The sequence below is a fragment of the Acomys minous genome (genome assembly GCF_964271855.1).
Source record: "Acomys minous genome assembly, chromosome: 5".
In the NCBI taxonomy this organism is placed as follows: Eukaryota; Metazoa; Chordata; class Mammalia; order Rodentia; family Muridae; genus Acomys; species Acomys minous.
This window is the reverse complement of record NC_140494.1, coordinates 117,895,253-117,921,199: the sequence shown is the minus strand read 5'-3', so window position 1 is coordinate 117,921,199 and position 25,947 is coordinate 117,895,253. Positions and strand designations below refer to the sequence as shown.

Genomic DNA, 25,947 nt, shown 5'->3' with positions numbered 1-25,947 from the left:
TGCACATGCCTGCAATCCCAGCACTCAGGGAGGCAGAGACAGGCGGATCTCTGTGAGTTCAAGGCCAGTCTGGTCTACAAAGGGAGTCCAGAACAGCCAAAGCTACACAGAGAAACAAACAAATTAAACACATTTATAGAAAATTAAATATTATTTAGCAAAATAGAAATGAGCTACCAAGTCATGAAAAGATGTGGAAAAATCTTAAATGTGTACTGTTAACTGGAAGAAGCCAGTCTGAAAAGGCTGTTACCCAGAATGATTTCAATTATATGACACTATGAACAGGCAAAGCTATGAGGACAGTAAAAAGGTGAGAGGTTACTAAGAGGTAAATAGAAGGGAGGTATGCAGATAAGGTATAGAGGACTTCCGAGCCATGAACCTACACAGTTACTCTAATACTAGACAGTCAGGGACACACACACACACACACACACACACACACACATTATCAGTATATATATTTTTATACATAGTACTATATTATAACAAAAATTATGTCACTGCTACAGTCTTCATTAATTATTTTGTTTGTGGTGTATACACATGTGTATATGTAAGTGTGCATGTATATACAGACCTGGGGTCAACATTGGATGCCAGTCCCAATCACTCTCTCCCATAAACATTTGAGACAGGGTCTCTCCCTAAACCTGGAACTGTTAAATTCAGTTAGGATGACTGGCAATGAGCTAAATCTTACCTAATTCCACCTCCCCAGCATTGAGATTACAGAGGCATGCTGCCACACCTGATCACTGGTAATTCAAACTCAGGTCCCCATGCTTGCTTGACAAACATTTTACTGTCTTAGCTATCTCTCCATCCCTCATTAATTTTCTGTCCTTTTTAATTTAAGACACCTTATCATATAGTTTAGTGAGCCTAAATTCATGATGTAGACCAGGCTGGTCTTGAACTTCTGATCATCTTCCTGCCTGTGCCTCTTGAGTTCTGGAGTTACAGGAATGAAGCAACTACATATCTCTGTAATTTTTGTTTTAAAGTTTAAAAACATTACCTTGGGGCTGGCTAAATGGTTAAGGGTACTTGCTGCTCTTCAAGAAGACTGAAGTTTGGTTCCCAGACTCACTCTGGGCAGTTCACAACTGCCTATAATTCTAGCTTCAACGGTTGAGATGCCACCTGCTGGCCTCTGCAGGCACCTACATAGATATGGCACACAGGCACATGCACACGCAAACGCGCACACACACACACACACACACACACACACACACACACTTACTTTAAAAAATTATGTCAAAAGCCCATAGAAAACAAAACACTTGAATGAACCCCAAGATCAATTATGAACTTTTAATGATAATGAACTGAGATTCCTCAACTGTAATAAATGTACCTACCTACTGGGAGACATTGTAGTAAGAAAGACAATTAGTGTAAAGGGACAAGGGTGGGAAGAGCCATTGTGTATACCTTCTCATTTTGTTGTGAACCTAAAATGTTTCTTTTAAAGATGTATATTTTTAATTAAGAAGCACAAATTCAAAATTTTAAGAGTATGCTGATTAAATTCAAATAAACAAAATGAAACATGAAAACCCAGTTTTAAAGCAATAGAACTGATTCTCCTCAGAGAAGCCAAGAATGTCCATCTTGTGTTCCTGACTTGAGCACAGAAGACAGTACTTTCTTATACTACAGAGATAGGATGATCAACCTCACAGTCTAATTCTAGAGTTCACAAATACTAGCCTGATTGAAAGCAATGATTTATTTACTGTGGACAACTAGAACTAAATAGTATCCAACTATCAGAAGTTAAATCCAAATCTTGGAATGACGGCCATGTGTACACTGCTTCCTTTTCAGAACCATACACATCGTCCAGTACTATCTTGGTTGCCTCTACACAGAAATCTTATGCAAGCAGAGAGTTTAAAGGTACTTAGCATGACAGATTATTTCTAATATTCTTGAACTAGTGCTCCTAGCCAGTAAACTAGAAACTTGTTAGCTCTCCATCTAGTTCTTACTGGTGTATCTCCCAGGAGGTTACTAAAACTACACTGGCAAAGATATTCTTCCCATTAAGAAGGGATAAAAATAATTATTTCTTCCCCTTCCCAAGCAGAGATTTACTAACTAGCATGCTTCTGTAGTCTCCAATCATGTGGCTATTCTTAGATTTCAAAGTCAGGGTAAGACAAGTAAGTTCTTTCCCATAAAGAGGATGGCAAGCTTTATAATGGCATGTATTTATCGGTCAGTCCTGTGGCAAAGGCCTGGAATCTTAACTACTTGGGAGCCAAAGGCAGCAAAGTCAAGGCCTGCCTGAGTAGTTAACCAAGACTTTTTCTCAAAAATAGGCAAAATAGGGACTGAGAATGGTCCTGATAGCTCACACATATAATACCAGCACTTAGGACACAAAGGCATCAATGTGGGATACAAAGTAAATTTGGAACCAGCCTGGGCTAAAAATGAGGTCCTGTTTCAAAAACAAATATGGCTGGAATGATGGCTCAGCAGTTACAGGCAATGGCTCTTCTTTCAGAGAGCCTGGGGTTGTATTCTAGCACCCACATGGCAGCTTACAACTGTTTTTAACTCCTTAGTTCCAGGAGACCCAACACCCTCTCCTGCATTCTTCAAGCAATGCACATATGTAGTGCATATACATACATGCAGCAGAACTTTCATAGTATAAAACAATCTTAACAGAAAAAAGGCCAGCCAGATAGCTAGCCCAGTAGGGAGAATCACTTACCATGCACTACCTAGAACCTACAATAAGATGGAAGGAGTGAGATATCCATAAGGTTGCCTCTGACTTCCATATGTTCAAGTTCAAGCAAGAACTTACATTCCAAATAGATTTTAAAGTTAAAAACAAAAACAAAAACAAAGAGGGAGCAGAGGTATATAGGGCAGTATAGGAGTGTTTGCCTAGCATGTACAGGGCCTCAAATTAAATTTATAGTACCACCGAAATTTAAAACAAAATGTACAGAAGTAATTTACATGAGATTATTTTATACTATTTTATAGATTCTGCCTTAGCTTTAAAGGGTTTGTCATGTCCTTTTGTTTTTAGTGCATCCATTAACATAAGCATTTTAATCACTAATTTTGCAAATATATGCCTAAGACCCTGTCCATAACAACATCAAAACTGACTGAGCAGCTCAAGAACCAAAGATACAAAACATTCTTGTCCAAAGTCGATGTCTATCTCTACAATTTAAAAATCTGATTTCTGAGGCTGGAGAGATGGCTCAGTGGTTAAGAGCACCACTTGCTCTTCTAGAGGTCCTGAGTTCAATTCTCAGCAACCACACGGTGGCTCACAACCATCTATAATGAAATTGGATGCTCTCTTCTGGCGGGCTGGCCCACAACTGTCTGTAACTCCTGTTCCAGGGAATCTGACACCCTCACATAGTCATACATGCAGTCAAAACACCAATGCACATAAAATAAAAATAAGTTATTTAAAAAATCCAACTCCTCACATTTTAATACTATAACACCTCATATATACTTTTACCTATTTAATAAAAGTAAAAATCTGCTTAGTATAACAAAGAAAAACTTTTTACTCTAAAGTTTTATCTAATTAACAAAGTATAATTCCACTTCATATCAAGAAGAAAAATCACTTTTCACTCTGAAGGTTTAGCATTTAGAGAAAACTTAGTCCTCAGGTTCTAGCTTAGCTGTAAATCCTTACCTGGCATCTAAATACTTTTGTTCACTAATATTCTAAATGTACTAAGTGTGCTGCTGCCTCCTCAATCCCTTTGGGAATCCTCAAACTGAGCCAACTAAATTTCTTTCATAATTACTTATTTGCAGTTGTTTTGGGCCTTCATTACTTCATCACCACACACAGAAAATCTACCTCTAATGAGGTGGAGGGTCAAGTTTTATTATTTGCCTAGTGTCCCAGATATGCTAAAATATACACATACTTGCTACTAAAATACAAATACTAAGGAACTTTTGACCAATATTATTTGTATGAACAAAATATCACTGTTTCTCTTGAAAGGGGACAGCAAAATGGACACTAGAATGCTTTTGCTAAAAACTAGCAGATACCCCAGAAATTATTCACATAGTTAAGTTGTTAGATGTGTGGATGAACATCCAAATTCTCTGCTTAAAAGTACAACTAAGAATAAAACTCAGAGCACTACATTGTTCTTCCCACTAAATGAAGCCTTCCTACTTAGGGTACCAAAAGACCTGTCAGCAGGCCAATTTCAGTGTAAGAATCCACTTATCAACATATTCCCTTCAGTGACAATAACAAATGTATTTTAGAGCTACTCTAACTTTATATAAATGAAAATGTCACTCCAATTCTCTATTTAGAAGATTATATATAACAGTATGAACTGTATCATAGCTAATACTACCAAATATAAAGTATCACAGTAAATAAATCATATTTCTACACAGAACAAGCTTTGAAAGCACACACAACAAACTAAAAGGGTTTATTTTCATGGAAGGGAGAGGGACGACATTAATTTTGTTTTGTTTTGCTTTTCTAGATAGGGTTTCTCTGTGTAGGCTTGGCTGTCCTGGACTCACTTTGTAGACCAGGCTGGCTTTAAACTCACAGCAATCCACCAGCCTCTGACTCCGGAGTGCTGGAATTAAAGGTGTGCGTCACCACGCCCAGATCAGTTATTTCACTTTAAAGCACCTTAAGTCTCCCTGTTAAATTCCACGTTGAATTTTTCATGTTTACATTAATAATTTTTAGAAATACAATAACGTCTCCCCTTTGTTGTGAAAAGAAAAATAATTCCATGTTGAAAGTTTGTTTCACCACTACTCAATGCAAAAGGGTTCATTCTTGCTGTCTGCTAATATTTCCAGTTAGTTCCATCTACTCTAAAAGTTAAGCCTGATGAAACACTTAAGTTGCACTGAATTTAATGACAAGCATGTGTATCTGATTACCTAAAGCTCACCTAGTGCTGCCAAGCTTGTCAAGTTTTTCCAGTGGTGTTATTTTAAGAGTTTAAGACTTGATACAATTCTTGAGCTCTTTCAGTGACAAACAGATATTATGTTACAGAAGAGTAAGTGATACCTCACTAAAACACATCCCATACACTCTTCCATTCTAGCTTTGAAAAAAATCTAAAATGCACATACTTGCTGCTGAAATACAAATGCTAAGAAACTCTTAGCTCTGGTTATTTGTACAAGAAGTACCACTCTGTACACTCAAGTGGATTTTTCTTTCCTCTAATACAAAGCAGAATTTGCCCTTTTCTTCATCTAGCTGTAAAACTGGGTTACTCCCTAGCATCACCCCATCCCATAACTGAATTTTTATATTTGCCTGCCACAGATAGCAACTATATGTTCCAATACAGAGAGTTAACAGGTACAGTATATAACAACCTTACAGGAAAACCCTAAAATTGACCAGCCCACAGCAAGGACCTCATAGCTCACAATCAACATTCACTTCTAGAAGCATGCCTGGAATTCTTTCTGCCTTGATGTTCTTACGTTTCTGCTCGACACTAGCTGAACAGTTTATAAGAAATATGAACATTATGACCCTGTGGGAATTAAAAGACTTAAAAAGCATGTTAGAAAAATAGCTACCAAAAACATAAACCATTAAAAACCCATTAGAAAATAGAAAATATAGTGAAGTCCCAATGCCCAAATATTCCTGTTCAAAACACCCAATGATATAAACTAAAGGCTTGTTACAAGTATACAATGTCATCTTCTACTCAAAACATCCAAAGATGTAAACTAAATATTTGCTACAAGTGGAATACAATGTCACCTTCCAGCTAAAACAATCAAAAATAAAATAAATGTAACTCCAAGTGCTTACCTACAACTGAAGATAACAGAAAAGAACCACTTACGTATGAAAAGGAGAAATAAAATCAAAATTGAAAAACACATTATAGCGGGGCGTGGTAGAGCACGCCTATAATCCCAGCACTCGAGAGGCAGAGGCAGGTGGATCTCTGTGAGTTGGAGGCCAGCCTGGTCTACAAAGTGAGTCTAGGACAACCAAGGCTACACAGAGAATCCTTGTCTCAAAAAAACCAAAAAAAAACAAAAAAAAAACCAAAAAAAAAAAAAAAAAAAAAAAAAAAGACATACATGGGGGTACGGTGCTTAAGAGCACTCACTGCTCTTCTGAAGGTCCTAAGTTCAATTCCCAGCACCCACGTGACAGCTCACACTGTCTAATGCTGCCTTCTGGTGTGCAGAAGTGCATGTAGACAAAGTATCCACATACATAAAGTAAATAAATAGTTTTTTAAAACAAGATATACATATAACTAAGGCACAGAGAAGTCCTTAATAGGCTCAAAACTCATACTGTGGAAAAAGATGAATATAAAAGTTTTTATTGTTTTTATTATTTATTTCATTGTCTTATTTATTAAAATAAAAATTAGGAAAAAGGCCAGGTTTGGTGTCCCACACCTTTAATCCCAGCACTCAGGAGGCAGAGGCTGGTAGATCACTGAGGTCAAGGCCAGCTTGGTCTACAAAGCAAATCCAGGACAACCAAAAGTTCCAGAAAAACCTTGTCTTGAAAAAAAGATACCTGGGCTGGAGAGATGGCTCAGAGGTTAAGAGCACTGCTCTTTCAGAGGTCCTGAGTTCAATTCCCAGCCACCACATGGTGGCTTACAGCCAGCTATAGCATGATCTGATGCTCTCTTCTGGCCTGCAGGTGTACATGCAGACAGAGCATTGTATATAACATAAATAAATAAATCTTTTTTTAAAATAAGAAAAAATTCTGCTGTTAATTTTGAAAACACAATGTGTACAAAAGCAAGTCTCTTAAATTTAATTTTTGAAACGGAAAGAGGACTAGCATTCCCTATATTAAAATTTCAATTTTTCTTACTTTCTATAAAACACAGCATTTAAAACATTAAAATAAAAAAGTGTTGTCAGTGGCAAAGAGAAACTCTATCAAGCACATTTTGTGTTGAACACTGTGCCAGGTACTTTATGTATACAATATTATTTTTACCATCCTATAAAAGTGTACATTATGCCTAATAAATTTAACTGAAAATGAGCTGAAAGAGATTAGGAGATTTGTCAGAAATCAGGACTAACCAATACGTTTGAGTCAAAGCAAGCATTTTTGAATCTATCAAATCACATTTATGTTTCGACCCTAAGGCAAATAAATTTGCAATCCCTACTTCACTGCAGTTTACCAAGAGAATAAAGACAAGTAACTATCCTGTCTTTCTGTTCCTACAAAATGTGTAGCTCTAACAAGTGGAAGTGCAGAGGACGAAGTGCAGTGATTTTATATATGCAGATACTTAGAAATACAGGGAAAAGGGGCCGGGCGGTGGTGGCGCACGCCTTTAATCCCAGCACTTGGGAGGCAGAGGCAGGCAGATCGCTGTGAGTTCGAGGCCAGCCTGGTCTACAAAGTGAGTCTAGAACTGCCAAGGCTACACAGAGAAACCCTGTCTCGAAAAACCAAAAGAAAGAAATACAGGGGAAAAAATAGTTATTCTAGATGAGAACTACTCTACCTTTTATAGGGCATTTTGAAAATTTGTGGTTTTTTGTTTAGTTTAGTTTTTTTAATTGTCCTCAAGAATTTCTCAATATGCCACAAAGGGGGCATACACAGCAAAGAGTCTTACACAACAAAGAGCTATAGACAACCTTCAATGAAAGCACAAGACGACAAAAAACTTGCTGGGGGTCTAGAATCTAACCGTTTAAAACAGAAGTATTATTACTTGGTTTTAATAATCATTCAATTCTCCAGGAACAAAACTCCTGTGTGACATGAGAGCGGGACTGGCTGTTACCCAGGACTACTCATCTTGTCTTTAAAAAAAAAAAAAAAAAAAAGGAAAGAAAAAAAAATCACAGTGTTAACAATAATGCTACCTGTAGAACGTTAAGTCACCACATAGCACAACTGTACCACTTAAGATGCATCTGCTATCACAATCTTGGTTTTTTATATATGTATTTAAGTAGGATTGATCTAAATATTTTAAGCATTGTCCCTTATATAGTTTGGAGCTTTCAATCAATAGGTATAATAAAACATTTATGAATTTCACTTCATGATAATAAAAGGAAACTATACACAAACTGGCCATTAAAAAAGAGATAAATGAGAAATACCTGAGGCTTGACTTATTCATACCTGGGAGACAGAGGAATATGGGGAGAAAAATAACAAAAATAAGAGTAACAGACATACTTTTAAAATTACAGAAATTCATATGGGTCAAGGTGCTATACATCTTTAATCCCAACATGTAGGAGTCAGACTGAGTTCAAGGCCAGCCTAGTCTACAAAGGAATTACCAGAATAGCCAGCGCTCTGTAGAGAGATCTTGTCTCAAAGACAAACTAAAATCCAAAGAACCTTTCTTAGCTCATGACAATCCACTTAAAAAGCTAGTCTATTCACAACCATCTAAAATGTATATCCTTATACTATCATCATTTGGTTAAGAAAAAAAAAAGAGAGAGAGAGAGATGTGGTGGAGTATACCTATTAGCTACAGCAAAGGCAGAACAGGTGCAAGTCTGAGGCCAGCCTGGTCAGCATAGTGAGACCCAATCTCAAAACAAACAATGAAATAATCTGGCCTTTTCATTAATACACTATTTTTGCTGAACTATCAGTGTTGCAGTGAACTTCAGGAAGAGCTATAACTACCAGGCCCTGAAACATATGCCATTTCACAACACAGAGCAGTTTAAGTTAGTTTCTTCCTCTTTCTTTCTTTCTTTCTTTCTTTCTTTCTTTCTTTTTGTTTTTCAAGACCTTGGCTGTCCTGGACTCACAGTGCAGACCAGGCTGGCCTCAAACTCACAGTGATCCCCTTGCCTCTGCCTCCCGAGTGCTGGGATTAAAGGCGGGTGCCACCATGCCCATCTTAAGTATCTTTCTATGTTATTGTTTACGCTCACAAAAATTTATAGACTAAGCAATTAGATCTTTTTTTTTTTCTGGTTTTTCGAGACAGGGTTTCTTTGTGTAGCCTTAGCTGTCCTAGACTCACTTTGTAGACTAGGCTGGCCTTGAACTCACAGCGATCGCCTGCCTCTGCGTCCCACGTGCTAGGATTAAGGCATATGCCACCATGCCTGGCTAGACTAATTTTTTTAATTGGCATAGGAACTAAAGTAGAAGAAGAAATTTTCAGGCTCCTACCAAGCCCAATGCCTTTTCTACTCAAGCTCACCGCCATACAGGTTGATCCTTCTTGATAGAACTCTTACTCATGTTCGTGGAGTGTATCAATTTATTTGTTCTATAACACTGTCTCCAACTGAGTTTAGTTTAGACAACAAATTTAGACTCTAATTTCCCAGTTTCATAAAAGCACTACTTTAGCTAACTAGTTAAAACTGCACTAAATAGATTCCAAAAAGAAATGTGTTAAGTTCAGCTGTGATTTATGCTTCATGTTCCACTTAATTCCACTCTTCCTGGAAAGTTATATTACTTATTCCTATACACACCATCCTTTCCTTGGCTCCCAGAAGAATCGTAGGAGAGTAGACCTCCTAAACTGAATTACTAACACACAGTGATATGCCACTATTCAAAAGACCTTATGAACCAAACTCTTAAGGGCTGGAGATACAGTTCAGCGGGAAAACAATCTTACAGCATCGCACAGCATGTACGCTTAATCTCAACGCCTAGTACCACAAAACCCCTCAGAAACCAAGGTCTCTCTTATTGTTGATTAACTGTAAAGAGATTATCATCCTTAGTCTTTCAAGAGCTAACTGTACTTTCTCTGATTCTTTAGATCGGAGAGGTATATTTCATCAAGTAAAAATTACTCATTAGAAGGAAAGGGGTGTGAGCAGTCATGTTCATTCAAATCCACATGACATCTAAGCTGTTCTTTCTTACACAAAGCATGCAATGTAACATTATTTTGCCCATATTAATCTACTTTAAAAGGCTTTCTGTATTGGTTTTATTTTGTTTGAGAGTTTCAGGTAAACCAGGCTAGCCTCTAACTCCATATATGTAATTGAGTATGGCCTTGATTTTTTAAGATTTATTTATTTATTACATACACAGTGTTCTGCCTGCATGTGCACCTGTAAGCCAGAAGAGGTCATTATAGATGGCTGTGAGTACCCTTGTGGTTACTGGGAATTGAACTCAGGACCTCTGAAAGAGCAGCCAGTGCTCTGTCTCTCTCTCTGTCTCTCTCTGTCTCTCTCTGTGTGTGTGTGTCTGTGTGTCTCTGTCTCTCTCTCTCTCTCTCTCTCTCTCTCTCTCTCTCTCTCTCTCTCTCTCTCTCTCTCCAAGCCTCTATGTATTTAAAGTACTAAATGGAAACACCAAAATATTCATATTCTCATTCTCTATCTCTCTGTCTGTCTTGTATGTTTTTCTTGTTTGCTCACTGCTAGAAGTTCAGTGCTAGCCTGGGCTACACAGTGAGACTGGGCCCACGCTCCTCTCCTGAAACAAACAAACAAAAACAGGCTTACCACATTTAGCTAATACAAGCTCTTCACTGTTTCTCTGAAAATCATATCCAACATTTTATCTGGCAATCTTCCACTCCAAATAAGTGTCTATCCTTCCCACAGTTACATCAGCACCTACTTCTAAAGTGCAGGCTGGGGCTAGAACCCAGCAGGATTTTGACTAATAAAAGTTTTATGAGGAAAATGAAAGTTCTCCTGGCTGGTGGTACAGCTTTTCTTTCTTTTCTTTTTTATTTTATTTTTTACATATATATTTATATTATATAGTATATATTATGATTACATAATGTAATAGTATATGTCATATATGATAAATATATTATATATTATTTATAAAATAAACTCCATATAACAAGAAGAACCACGAAACAATCAAGAGTTATATTAATGTTACATTCATAGTGTTTTGGCTATTTGTATTTGGCAACCTTCAAGAACACATAGTTCCTATTTTGGTGAGTCTACTAGGTACTTTCTTTCTCTCTCCCCCCCTTCCTCTCCCTCCCCCCCGACACAGGGATTCTCTGTGTAGCCTTGGCTGTCCTAGACTTACTTTGTAGACCAGGCTGGCCTTGAACTCACAGTGATACATCTGCCTCTGCCTCGAGTGCTGGGATTAAAGGCATGCGCCACCACGCCCAGGTAGGTACAGCTTTCTTAATAGCATATATTTACCACACAAAACAAAGACCTAATTCCTAACAGTGAAAGAAAATGTTAGTACGGGGCTGGAGGGATGGCTCAGTGGTTGAGAGCACTGACTTCTCTTTCAGAGGATCCAGGCTCAATTCCTAACACCCACATGGCAGTTCACAACTGTTTGTAACTTCAAGATCTACACCCTCACACAGACATACATACAGGCAAAACACAACTGTACATGAAGTAAAAATAAATAAATTTTTTTTTTAAATGAAAAGAAAATGTTAGTACTTCCCAACTGAGGTCCAGTGAACTGGTTATGCTACTGTGCACTCTGTGCATTTAACAGTTTAGTGTTTCTTCATAACTGAAAAAAAAGTTGCTTATTAAGGTTATAGTTAAAAATCCTGTTTTATTTACTACCAATTTCCTATCAACTAATAAAGTTTTCAAAGCTGTAGAACTTTAAAACTTGAAATGATTTCTGACCCTTTGGAAAAGCTAATTTCATATTAATAGCTTTTATTTTTATTGTTCTCCTGCTGAGCTCCAAAGCAACTACTACCCGCAACAGGGATATTTGTTTTGTTTTGCCCCCTTCAAGCAGCTCTTTGCCCTACTTATGACAACAGTAAGGGCAAATAATTCTTTTATGCTAGTTTCATTTAAAAACCATCAAATACTAAACCTCTGCTTGTCTTCCCCAAGCTCTAGGCCTTTGCTCTTTCATCCAGCCCATCCATCTTTGGAGACTGCCTAATTCCCTTACTTCATTTACACTGCTACCTTGAAGGTATTAATAGACAACCACATCCCCCTAGTGCTCCCTTTTCCTAAGTTTAGCTCCTGAATCTTAAACCACCATCAATGCAGAATTATACACACTCTCTCCTAAATGTGGCTAGAAGGTATTCTTATTATTTGTAGTTCAATCTTAATAAGATAAAATGCTGTACCTTCATTCTGTTATGTGGTCACTACATTGCTTGTCTGAGGGTAATTCAATGACAGCTCACCGCCAGCTATCTGAAACCTCTTTGTACTTGCTCTCTTCCAGGTAGCAGTTTCCTGGTTTGCATTAAGGCCATTCACTCATCTCCCTTGGTGAAAGACTTGAAATACAGCATTAATGAATATAATTTCAATGCTGAAACTGCTGTGCTATTTTTTTCCTGCTGCCCTATAATGGTCCCCAAACTTGTTAAACTTGTATAATTTAAAAACATGAAGTTAAAGCTAACATATTCCTTCAAACTATATATTGAAAAGCATTTTGCTGACAGCTGCCAACAAAAGGAAAAACATCTTACAGTATTTCCCCCTACAGGTAGCAATGCCCAAAATGAAAACAATCCTGTACTTAAAAGGCCTTTCATGTCCAGTCATGGTGGCGCAGGCCTTTAATCTCAGCACTCAAGAGGCAGAGGCAGGCGGATCGCTATGAGTTCAAGGCCAGCCCGGTCTACAAAGCAAATCCAGGACATCCAAGTCTACACAGAGAAAACCTGTCTCAAAAAACCAAAACCAAAAAGACCTTTTATAAAAGATGATTCTCCAATGACAACTCAAAGGGCCTCCCTTCCCTCCAGCAGCAGCCCAGTGTGCACACAGCTCAGAAGATAGCAGCACTCAATCACTAACAAAAAAGCAAGGGGGGGGGGGGGCTAGAGAACAAGGAACACAATCCCTAATTTAAGGACAATTAAACATACTAGAAGAAAAGTTTTCATGACAATACTCGAAGTATCGTGGCTTCACTTTACAACTACCCTCTCAGTCCAAAGTTCAAAGAAATGAGGGTGAAAACCCTATACTTTGGACTGGACAGATAGCTCAGAGGTTAAGAGCACTGGCTGCTCTCCCAAAGGTCCTGAGTTCAATTCCCAGCAACCACATGGTGGCTCACAACCATCTATAATGAGATCTGGTGCCCTCTTCTGGTGTACAAGTGTGCATGCAGGCAGAATACTGTGTATATAATAAATAAATAATTCTTTTTAAAAAATAATAAAAAAATTAGGGATGGGCGTGGTGGCGCACACCTTTAATCCCAGCACTTGGGAGGCAGAGGCAGGTGGATCACTATGAGTTCAAGACCAGCCTGGTCTACAAAGTGAGTCTAAGACAGCCATGGCTACACAGAGAAACCTAGTCTTGAAAAACCATAATAATAATTTTTTTAAAAGGTGTGGGCCACCATGCCCCACTAAAATTCTATACTTTGCCAGTAACATACTAGTAACAGAACTGATAAATGCCTTGCGAAAATTGTTCAATACTAAGATGGCATACAAAAAATAAAAATAGGTTGGGATGATGGCTCAGCAGTTAAGAGCACTTACTGCTCTTGCAGAGGACCCCAGCATCCACGTGGCAGCTCACAACTGTCAGTAACTTGAGGTCCAGGGAATTCCCTCTTTTAGGTACCAGACATGAACACAATACACAGACATACATGCAGGTAACATACATATACACATAAAATAGAAATAAAAGATCTTTAAAAATAAATAAAGGTATGAAGGGATGCCTATGTAATCCTAGCATTCAGGAAGCTAATGCAGAAGGACCACTGTATGTCTGAGGCCAGCCTAGGTTACACAGCAACATCCTGCCTGCTGTCTGAAAAAAAACAAAAAAGTAAAACAAGCCAACAACTCACAAAGCCGAGTAAGGCAGCATAATTCCAGCAGAGGGGTAAAGAAGTGAGGAAGGAGAAAGATAAAAGGAGGTTCCAAGCCAGACTAAAATACCAGGGGAGGGGAGAGGGCCTCAAAAATAAGTAAATAAATTCTAAAATGACTCCATACCTGAACATACTTTTCTTTTCTTTTTTCATTAAAAAACAAACAAACAAACAAACATTATTTCAAGCCAGGCAGTGGTGGTGGTGGTAGCATATGCCTTTGATCCCAGTACTCAGGGAGGCAGAGGCAGGTGATCTCTGTGAGTCAAGGCCAGCCTGGTCTACAGAGTGAGTTCCGGGACAGCAAGACTACACAGAGAGACCCTGTCTTGAAAAACAAGACAAAACTTTATTTCATTTAAAACAGTGGTTTTTAATACAATTCCTCATGTTGTAGTGACCCCTAACCATAAGATTATTTAATTGCTATTTCAAAACTATAATTTTTGCTACTGTTATGAATTATAATGTAAACATCTGGTATGCAGAAGATCTGATATACAACCCACATTGACTTCCAATGTGGAAGTCAAATTAACCCCAAATTTACAGCTACATTTAGAGATCTCCTGAACTAAATGACATTGTTCTAGGTCACCTATTTTCCCAAAGTTGTTTTTTTAGCAAAAGCTGACATTACTGTAATACATGTATCTCAGATGTCACTTTTCATGTAGAAGTTAAAGGCTGACAGGCTTTTCTCTTCTGTGCAAAGATAAAACTACCACAGAACCAGCTCCAGTGTTTTGCCCATACTAGGTGTATGTAACTATAAAGTAACTTATGTTGTGCTTTCCTCCTGTATTTATTCCAAATACTGGTACTGGTCAACCCTTTTGGGGACAGACTTCAGAATTTCCTTCTTCAGATGCACATCAAAGAGTGCTCAAGCCACCAACAAGCAACCACAAAGCAAAGAAACAGCTTTCCTAGTCAGCCAGCAACCACACAAACCACCTCAAGAATGCTTTCAGTTATAGATTCATTTATGTAGTGATGCAGGACCTACCTTCTCTACATACATGGGGATAAATTAAAAGATGAGTTTGTTACTTTATAGCTACACCTTAGATTTCCATTAGATGTGGAGAAAATGTGTCTAATGAATCCTTCTGGAAATATGTTCAGCAAAGGAGTCAACATTTGTGAAAGAGAAGCCATTCCAACGCTCTCTTAGAGGACAGAGCTGGCCCCAAGGACAGAAGTTACTAGGAGGGAGACTTCAACTCCATTAGGGAGACCTTCCTAACAGAGCTGCTCAACAGTGAATGTACTGTTGTGAAGTAGTCACTGCAAGTGTGCAAGGTGGAAAAGGAGTCCTACATTTGTTAAGAGGTTAGACTAAGATTCTAGAAAATTCCCTCAAGGAAATCAGAAGAGAATGCCTAAAAGGGAAGAGAAAGCACATATACCCTATATATTTAGAATCCTCTTCAGTTTTTTTTTTAAGGTACAATAAAAAAAATGTAATCTACAGTCTTTAAAATGCATGTTTACCCTTCTACCACTATTAATTGGGAAGAGTTCATTATGACTTCTTTATATTATAAAGAAAAGATGATGATCATATTTATAATTGTGTAAATATTTTAGAAAACTGCTTAAGATCTAGCCAATGCTCTAGAAACCTTATAGATTTGTGTTTGTTTTTGTTTTGTTTCTTTGAGACAGGAACTTTATAGATTTTTAACTAATATGCACAGATACAAATACAATATTCATTAAATACAACTCACATCTGTGTTTTATTATAATCTTAAATATATTAGGAATCTTGATGTGCTGAGAGAGTAGAAGTAAATACAATATTCAAGCAGTCACTATTTCTACTGTAAAGATAATGTTCAAACTGTCATAGCCTGATAATGAACTGTTAAATCAACTGAAGTGGTCACTATAATTTCTTAAAAGATACTGATACACCAAACACTAAATATATTGCATTATACTATTTATGTGGGTCCAGGCATGTGGAGAGGAGGCATGTGTGCCACAGTGCACATTATGTGGAGGTCGGAGAACAAATTGCAGGAGGTTGGTTCTGGGAATTGAACTCAGGTTACCAGACTTGGTAGCAAGCAACTTTACCCACCAAGCCATCTCATTGGCCTAATAAACTATTCTATCTGAGACACACACACACACACACACACACACACACACACACACACACACACACACACACACAAACTTTGGAGGCAGAGTACTGCTATGTAACCCAGGCTAGTCTCAAACTCTTTTCCTTTCTGTCTCATCCTCCGGGGTTCTAGGATTACACACATACACCAACATGCCTGCCAACAGTAATTCTTAGAATCTTAAAGTTATTTCAACATCTTGTGAGTCAAATACACTGTTGTACTACAAATTAAGTCCTTTGAACTATATTTTAGGTAATGAAAATTTCTAGTTTGTAACACAAAATTGCATTTCTTAGGTTATTTTCAGTTAATAAACAACAAAAATGTGGTTGACAATTACTGAAACTAGATGATGAGTATATAGGAAATTGTATGATTTCTTTTGGTTTTGGTTTGTTTGTTGGCTTAATTTTGGTTTTTTGAGCCCAGGCTGGTCTCCAACTTATTATGTAGTAGCCAAGGATAACTTTAGACTCCTGATCTTCCTGCCTCCATTTCCCAGTTGGTAGGGTTACAGGCATGTGCTACCTCATGTAGTTTATTTACTGTACATATGCTATTCTAACAAAAATGAAAAAGAAGAAATGGACCCAACAAGTATGATAAATAAGCTGATAAATTGTGTCCTTTAAATTTGATTTGGACAGGTTAGATATATCAACAGGTAAATGTACTTGTTCCAAGCTTGACAATCTGAATTCACCTGGGAATTGAAAGGATCTCTCCTTCTCTATTCCTGTAAGTTGTTCTCTGACCTCAAAAGAAATACAGAGACACATGAGTTCCTACATACGCACATTATACATATATACATATGTACATGCACACTAAATAAATTTTTTAGTTTTAATTGTTGCTTCTAGGGGCTATTAACTTAGGAACGTCCTCAAATTTAATTAAGGTAATATTTGGTTTGCCTTCTTTACCCACGAAGAGTTTTGGAGTCTATTTTAGATATATAATTGATGAAAGTAAGTCACATACAAAAACAGATTTCCTCAAAGGTTAACATTAAAGAAGTAATAATAGTTGCCAGGCAGTGGTGGTGTACACCTTTAATCCCAGCACTTAGGAGGCAGAAATGGGTGATCTCTCTGAATTTAAGGCCAGCTTAGTATACAGAGTAAGTTCCAGGACAGCCAAAGCTACACATACAGAAACTGTCTAACAAAAACAAAACAAAACCAAAAAGTGTTATTTCACTGTCTCTTCAACAACAAAAAAGAATACAAAATACCTACCTGACAAGAATATTCATTTCCTTTTTTTTTTTAGTCCTGGTTTTTCGAGACAGGGTCTTTCTGTGTAGCCTTGACTGTCCTGGACTCACTTTGTAGACCAGGCTGGCCTCAAACTCACAATGATCCACCTGCCTCTGCCTCCCAAGTGCTGGAAGTAAAGGTGTGCAGCACCACGCCCAGCTCAAATGTTCATTTCTTAATAGTTTCTAATTCATACTGGCAATCTCTGCACTGAGCTACAATCTCTAACAGATACTGTTCTGTCTTACTTAAAACAAGAACTGCAAGTACTATTTGAAGTATACTCAGAGAAAGTCAAATTTCAAAACAGTACATATCTTAGTATTTATCATGTTCCCTAAAGTAAGTTTCTAAAAGTTTATAAAAATAGAAGCTTATAAAAACCTACTAGAGGCAGAACTTATACTGTAAAATCAAAGAACTAAATCATTTATAGAACTGGAAGACAGCTGAAATATCATCAAATCCACCAATCTAAAATATGACAGGAAAAGAAAGAAGAGTCAATAACAATAACCCAAATATACGGCATTCTGTTTTACTTATAACTCTCCTGCATGAGGAGCACTGACCTGGTCAGCATTCTATCAGGAAAGGCCTTGAGGTTTTGAGATGCATTTTATGTTTACTATTTTTAAAGTAAGAAAAAAACTTTGGATATGGTTAAAACTGTTGGTGTAATCTGATACTTAATGGTTTATAATATAGTCTTATATAACACAATAATTTCATATCATCTCATATGATTTGAAATGGCATTTTATGCAAAGGAAAGCAAATCATATCCAAATTGATATATGTCTTGAGAAAAATATAAAGCACTAATAATTAACATTATGCAGTAAGGTTTAGTTTTAAAACATACAATTAGTTTCAAAAATACAAAGATACCACTTAGTATTTGTTAGTATAAGGAACAGCACAGGACATTACCATCAAGTCAATCATATTCTGTTTTAAATAACAAGTCAGATATGACCCTTCCGGATTTTTTGTTGGGTTTGTTTGTTTGTTTGTTTGTTTGTTTCAAAACAGGGTTTCTCTGTGTAGCCTTGGCAGTCCTGGACTCACTCTGTAGACCAACCTACAGAGATCCACCTTCCTCTGCCTCCCGAGTGCTGGGATTAAAGGCATGCACCACCACACCCAGTGACCTTTCTTTTTTTTTTAGTTTCAAAAGTAAACAAAGAAAGAAAAAAGACATTGGGTAGCTAAGGAACATAAATAAATATTGTTCCTTAACTTATAAAATTGACAAAAAGGTAGACACTTGGGAAATTCTTTAAACATTAGGAAACTTCATTTCCACACAGACCAATTGAAAGTCCTGAGCAATCAGTTCAAATAACTTCTAATTAATAAGGTTTAAGATACAGTTTATCTTGTCTTTGTATATAGGCAGCAGCAGCAAAAGACCACTAGAAAATCAAGTCACATATTATCCATTCACTTTTAAATTGACATATTTTTACACATGATCACTTTTAAGAAAGTTTATGTATAAACTATAAAATGTTCGTTTATAATCAATTCATTCTTACAGGAACACTTCCTATTTTCCTAAAAGTAATGCTTAATTAGGAACCTTAAAAAAAAAAATAGCCTTCAAGCCAGGCAGTGGTGGCACACAACTTTAATCTCAGCACTTAGGAGGCAGAGGCAGGTGGATCACTGTGAGTTTTGAGGCCAGACTGGTACAAAACAAGTCCAGGACAGCCAGGGCTACACAAGGAAACCCAGTCTTGTTGGGGGGGGGGGGCTGGAGAGATAGCTCTGAGGTTAAGAGCACTGATTGCTCTTCCAGAGGTCCTGAGTTCAATTCTCTGCAACCACATGGTGGCTCACAACCATCTAATGCTCACTTCTGGCCGGCAAGGGTACAAACAGGCAGAACACTGTATACATAAGCAAATCTTTAAAACCAAAAAAGTCTTCAAAGACCTCACAAATGATTTTTAAAATGTATTATCTAAGATTGTTAGAATTAAACTCTATAGTATCAATGTCGTTTTTCACATATGTAAAAAATTCTCCTTATATTTTTAATTATGTGTCTATATGTGTATGTGCACACAACTACAACTGCCCATGGAAACCAAAGGTTTTGGGATCCTCTAGAACTGGAGTCAGAAGCAGTTGGGAGCTCAGAGTCCTCCGGAGGAGCAGTGTGCATTCTTAACCACCTGAGTGATTTCCTCTAGCCCCTATCCTACTATTCTTTCCAGCAGCTTCGACCCTCCAGATATTTCCCAAAAGAAGATCCATCCACTCCTTATTCATACGTCCAACTTCTGTCCTTGTCCTACTGAAATCTTCTGGCTTTCCCTTTCTCTCAAAAACTCATGCGTTGTTTGATCCTGTCCAGATTGTGCTCAATGTAAACTACGAGTTACACAGAATGAGTTCAACATCAGAAACTATTGCACAAAATTCATTTTCTAAAGCTTCTCTGTGTAATTTTATTACCAAACTATTAAACAATCACTTAATACATTTCATCTTAACAGGTAACAGCACTTTATATGGAAAAAGCTTTACACACCCTAGCACTTAGGAGGGTGAAATATGAGGAACTAAGTTCAAGGTCAGAATTGCTCAGTAAGAACCTATCTCAAAAAGTAAAACGAAACAAAGGCGAAAACAAACATTTTACATAGCTCCCAATCCCAAAGAGCACTTTAAAAACATACAAGCTCCCAGAGCACTTTCAAAAGTCACATGTGGTCATCTTTGAGGTCTAGTTAAATTCTTATTTTAAAAATATAATCAGAGCCAGGCAGGGTGGCGCACGCCTATAATCCCAGCACTCAGGAGGCAGAGCCAGGCAGGTATCTGTGCGTTGGAGGCTAACCTACTCCATAACAGCAAGGCTATACAAAGAAACCCTGTCTCCAAAATCCAAAAACCAAACAAACAAATAAATAAAGTTGGGCTGAAGAGATGGCTCAGAGGGTAAAAGACATTGCCACCAAACCACCAGGCCTGACAACCTGAGTTCAATCCCCCAAGATCTACATGGTAGAAGAAAACAAACTGAGGGGCCCTCTGAAGTACATAGGCATACCAAAGAATGAACACCCACTCACATATACAAAAACACACATAGGCACAGTTAAGTGTACAAAAGTTTTAAGTAACAAATAAGGCCAAGGGTTTAAGGATATAGCTCAATGATAGGGCATTTGCCTAACATGTGAGATGCCTTAAATTTAATCTCGGCACTGTAAAAAAAAATTCATAAGTTAAAATAATAGTAAAGTTAACATGTTACCTTACAGCAGTGGTTCTCAACCTTCCTTAATGCTGCAACCCTTTAATACAGTTCCTCATGTAGTGACCCAACCATAAAATGATTTTTGTTTTTACTTCATAACTGTAATTTTACTACTGTTATGAATTACAATGTAAATACCTGATATGCAAGATAGTATGTGACTCCTACAAAAGGTCATTTAATCCCCTCCCAAAGGGGTTGTGACCCAAAAAGCCTTAGAGCCTACAAGAAAATATTTTATAGCAAAACTACACTTTAAAAAGCAAAAAAAGGGCCGGAGAGATGGCTCAGAGGTTAGCAGCACTGACTGCTCTTCCAAAAGGTCTGGAGTTCAATTCCCAGCAACCACATGGTGGCTCACAAACATCTGTAATGAGATCCAGTGCCCTCTTCTGACCTGTAAGCAGAATACTGTATACATAATAAATAAATAAATCTTTTTTAAAAATAAAATCTTGAAATAGTCTAATTTCTCAAGAATATACAACTTGTAAAATCTGATCTACAATGAAATTAAATCTTAATTTGTGGCAAGTAAATTAACTGTGGAGCATATGTATATTTAAGAATTTTTCTTTCAATCCCAGCACTCAGGAGGCAGAGGCAGGTGGATGGCTATGAGTTCAATGCCAGCCTGGTCTACAAAGTGAGTCTAGGACAGCCAAGGCTACACAGAGAGACCCTGTCTCAAAAAACCAAAAAAGGAAAAAAGAAAAGAAAAAACAGAAAGAAAAAGAATTTTTTCTTTCATTTTCTGTTAAACTTTGGCATACTCATAGGTTAAGCTCTGAGTATGCCAACATATATACAAAAAATAAAATAAAATCTGTCGCCGGGCGTGGTGGCGCACGCCTTTAATCCCAGCACTCGGGAGGCAGAGGCAGGCGGATTGCTGTGAGTTCGAGGCCAACCTGGTCTACAAAGTGAGTCCAGGACAGTCAAGGCTACACAGAGAAACCCTGTCTCGAAAAACCAAAAAATAAAAAAAAAAATAAAAATAAAAAAATAAAATCTGTCTCTCTTTCTAATATGGTCTCTAACTACAAAACAAGCCAAGAAATAAGTTCTAATGTAGTCACATAGCCCTTCAAGACCCCTTGCAAATTTGTACCTGGTGCTCCATTCAGTCACTGAAGAGATTAAAGACATACAGACTCCTTAGGAAAGGCTTTATTCAAAGGCAGGTTCCTTATCTGGTCAAATAATAACTTAATTATGTTTAAATTTGTTGCTTGACATTTGTCATATCCTTTGTGCCATGACTACCACTGACAAGGTTTTAACTTTCTGCTGTTCATTTTAGTTCACCTCAAGTAGGAAGACAGCCAATAGTAAACTGCCAAACAACTGAAGCAAACAGCACTTGACAAAGAGACTCATGAATCACCTAGTGCGGATACTGGCATTGCTGCGAGCATAATGTTCACAGCTGTCTGGAATCACCTAAGCAAAAATGAAGCAGTTAACAATAAAATGCATTATATTCTATTTGCCCCCACAATAATTTGATATGTTTCAAGGTGAACATGCTACATTTTTACACTCCATTCACATTCATTCACTCAGGTAACATCTGTAAAACTGAGTATGTTCCAAATTCTACAAAGCCTGATCCTTATGAAAATGTGGAGCCAGGTGTGGTGGTGCATGACTTTAATCCCAAAACTCGGGAGGCAGAGGCAGGTGGATCACTGAGAGTTCGAGGCCAGCCTGGTCTACAAAGCAAGTCCAGGACAGCTAAAGCTACACAGAGAAACCCTGTCTCAAAAAACCAAAAAAGAAAAAAAGAAAATGTGTTCATTGCTGGAGTGGCCAGGAGAATGAATGTCATGAAATCTCTAAACAATCAAATGAGAAATATGAACTTCCGCACCAGAATTTCAATTGCAGCAACATGGTTGGCACAAATCTCTGTAAGGGAACTTCAACTGGCCTATTTACTTGTATTCATGATGACAGAAGCCTTAACATGCTTTTTTTTTTTTTTAAGGATAATAGTAGTGGCAAACTAACACTGAGACTTGCAATATTGCCAGAATGAAATCCAACTAGCCTCATTACCTCATTTAATCCTTACATCCCTATGGGACTAACACTGTAATCCCCATTTCACAGATCAAACTAAGACTTGCCTTACTCAAGGTCACTCAGTTGAAGAGAATTAGAATTCAAACCCAGTTCTTGGGAAAACATAGCTCAATAGTAGCAAGCTTGCCTACTATGTACAAAGGTTTGAGTCCTCGTAACTAACACACACACACACATACACACACACACCAAAAAACAAAACACCCGTTCTGTCTGTGTCCAAAGTGTGTGCTCTAGCTCACATTATATTGCTTGGTTTAATGTTCAATTTTAACCTAAAACTTTTGAGTATCTTAATTTTTTTTTAATTGCTGGTGGGTGATACATCCAAGCCGCCCCCCCCCCACAAAAAACAGGGATTCTTAAAAATTATTCACCAGAAACAGATCTTACATATTTATATGGAAAATAAAATCTGCTTGAACCCTATGGTAACGAGCCAGATTCCTTTTGGAGTTAAAGAGGTGATGTGGGTCATCTAGACCAAGTTCTTCACCTAATGAATAGTAAAAACGAAGCCTTCCCAAGCTTCTACTAGCCTGATCTAAACTGCCACATCCTCAATCCAGAAACAGTGACTCTGGTACTGACTTTCCAAAACATTACCTTTATAACCTTGTATGTCTAAGATTTCAATACTACATGGAACATGGTATCTCTGAGTCACTGTATAAAAAGTAAAAAATCTTTAAGACATAAAATCAGACTATTACAGGATTATAATCAACAGAAAGCTTAAATATTATCACTGAGACGTGTTACAGAAAGCTTTGAAATGGCATTCTTAACCATATATACTCAGAAGTAACCATTTTTTCCTTGAATTCAATTTACATTCATTTAGGTCAACTATGGACTCCCCATCATTTTACTAGTCATGTGACATGACTAAATCCAAGCTCATTTCAAGGGAAAGGCTGTACTATGCTGTATTTAGAACATATTATCACTAAGAGCAGCCAGATGAGTCTTTGTAGGCCTATCCAAAAACCTTGCCTTAGTTGCTAAGAAACTGCAATTTACCATATTATAAATCATCAGAAACAATTTATGCCAGCAGAGATTAAACATCTAAGACCACAAATAAGTGAAATCAGAATTAGACTTAACTCATATTGTTACCACATACGATAGAGCTAGCAAATCAGGCTAACTCTACCTTTCCCTTCCATAACTTCATACTTAGAAAAAAAAGATAGAAGTGCCCACATCCTTAGGATATTCAGCGTAAGAAACAAAAATGTTTCCCTTCCAACCCACCCAATAAAGCCATAGGGCATAAAATTCCCTTAGTACAATTCGATACTTAAAGTGATTTTTTTTTCAACACTGATACATTTCACTGTAACCTCTAGCATTTTAAGCTCAGTTTCTCTTCAGAATACTGAACTCCACTGGCTCTTCACTGACTTTGTTTTAACGAAAACCATTTTAATTTCAGATGAGAGCTATTTTAATTGCTTAGCATAGCAATGAAAAAATACGGAGATTACAACTAATTTATGGCTCCCTAACCGATTTCTCATAATTTTTTCATATTAAAAAAAAACACAAGCCTTTAAGCCTCTTAATAGTTGTTTTTACAATAGCTGAAATAGGTTCATTATCCATTTAGGTTTCTGAAAGATCAGTTCAGCAACAGACTGTGACAACGCCGTCAAGCAAAATCTGTCATGTTTAGCTCCCCCGTGCCTATTATCTTTCACCATCATTTCTAAAAAGCCTCTGTTCAAAACTCAATTCTTTCACTTCCACTGTACCTTAAACACGACCCAGAGGCCACATTCATATTCCTCAGAAATAACATCTTTGCAGTCCTGAAACTTTTAGTTCTAAAAGCCCACTTATTCCATCTCCCGGCAATCATCACTCACTGCCCTCAATCCCCCCACTGCAGATGTGGCTGTGTCCCAGCCCTCCCCAAAGGCCGAACTAACATCATACAGCATTTGCCACAACTCTTCCCCTCCCTGATGCATCTGCCACGCTGCAAAGTAACATTACACCCCCGACTTCCTGCATTTTACTCCCTTCCCTCATTTTCCGTCTTTCCCCGACTCCCATTTCTATGCCTTTTACTTCTCTGATGATTTCCTCTACCTCAATTTTAATGCTGTGCCCCCATCCTCTGCTCATTTTCCTCTCCTTATTTAGAAACTCCCTTTTGCTTTCCCAACCGCTACCCTAGAATGCCCAGCACTCCACCCTCTTTGGCAAAACCCAGCCCTCTTCCCCCCAGCTCGTTTGGAGACTCGGCTGCTTCTCTTTTCCAGGTCCCCCTACTGCAGTCAACCCACTCCATCATCTTTCCGCCCACCTTCCCTCTACCCCCAAATCCAAGGTTCCCCTCTCCTTAGAAACGCCAAGTAGTCGGCTCCCCCCCCTAGGTGTTTCTCCGGATCCTTTTGACCCCAGCATCTCCCTCCTCCCATTTTGCAGAATGTCACTAGGGTTCCGGGGCCCCAGTAGAACCCCGGGTTGTCAGCGCCCGCGGAGCCCGGTTCTCTCGCCGACACCATCCCTCCGCCGGCTCGAACTCGAACGCCTGTCTCCCGCCGCCTTCTCCAGAGCCGCCCCCGCTACTCCAGCTCCCGGTGCGCGAAGAGCCCCACGCCGCGGACCTGTCTACAGCGCCCCGGGCTCGCACCACAGCGACGCCTCCACCTCTCAACGAAGCGCCTCTTCGCCTCAGCGGGGCCGCCGGCTCCCGGCTCCCGCAGCCCCCTCAGGCCTGAGCCCGGCGCCCCCGCCCGACCCGCCCCCGGCCCCTTGGCTTACCGTTCTGAGCAGCGCCTGGCCCTGGGAAGAGCGAGCCAGAGACCAGCAAGAGCGAGAGGGCCAGGGCGCTGGGGAGCGACGAGCCCGACATCCTCCCTAGCCGGAGAACGCGCAGCGAATGGGCCAGGGCCCGGGCCGGGGAAGGGAGGGGAGGGAGGGAGGGGGCGGGCGAGCGCGCGAGGGAGTGAGCGAGGGAGGCAGCCGCGGCCGAGCTCCGTCCTTCTCCGTCCTCCTCCTACCGCCGCAGCGCCCAAGCCTCGCGAGACCTCCGCTGGGCGGCCGTGGGCGGTCCAGGAGCGCCGGAGGCAAGGCTCGCGAGAAGAGGCCCTGGCTCCAAGGCCCCGCCCCTGCGGAGACTGATTGGCCTAGCACAAGGGAGGTCACGTGCAAAGGGCGCTTGTGGCCACGTGATGGGGCGAGGCGTGGACTCCACCCTCTCGCTCTTGCACGGGGGAGGACGGCAGAGTACAGCTTTCCCTTCTGTGGAGTTCCAGCGCTCATAAATTAGAGGAAGCGTTGAGAAAACAATGTCTTCCCCTCCACCCATCCTGCCTTTCATGCGTTGCCGCTCTAAGGTTT

At 38.9% G+C, this 25,947-nt stretch overlaps 1 protein-coding gene across 4 annotated transcripts in view; it reads right to left on the bottom strand.

The window, feature by feature from the left end:
* Nucleotides 1-25,629, bottom strand: part of NPTN (neuroplastin) — a 78,618-nt gene extending 52,989 nt beyond the window's left edge. The window contains exon 1 of one of the 4 annotated variants that reach the window (XR_014779370.1): nucleotides 25,369-25,628. Coding sequence is in view for 3 of the 4 variants with exons in the window: in XM_084782347.1 (XP_084638473.1) it covers nucleotides 25,369-25,459 (91 nt within the window). In the remaining variant the exon portion in view is untranslated. Of the gene's footprint in view, nucleotides 1-25,368 lie in introns of all 4 variants that reach the window. The other 3 variants (XM_084782347.1, XM_084782346.1, XM_084782348.1) reach the window with 3 other exon arrangements.
* Between the last annotated feature and the right edge of the window lie 318 nt (nucleotides 25,630-25,947).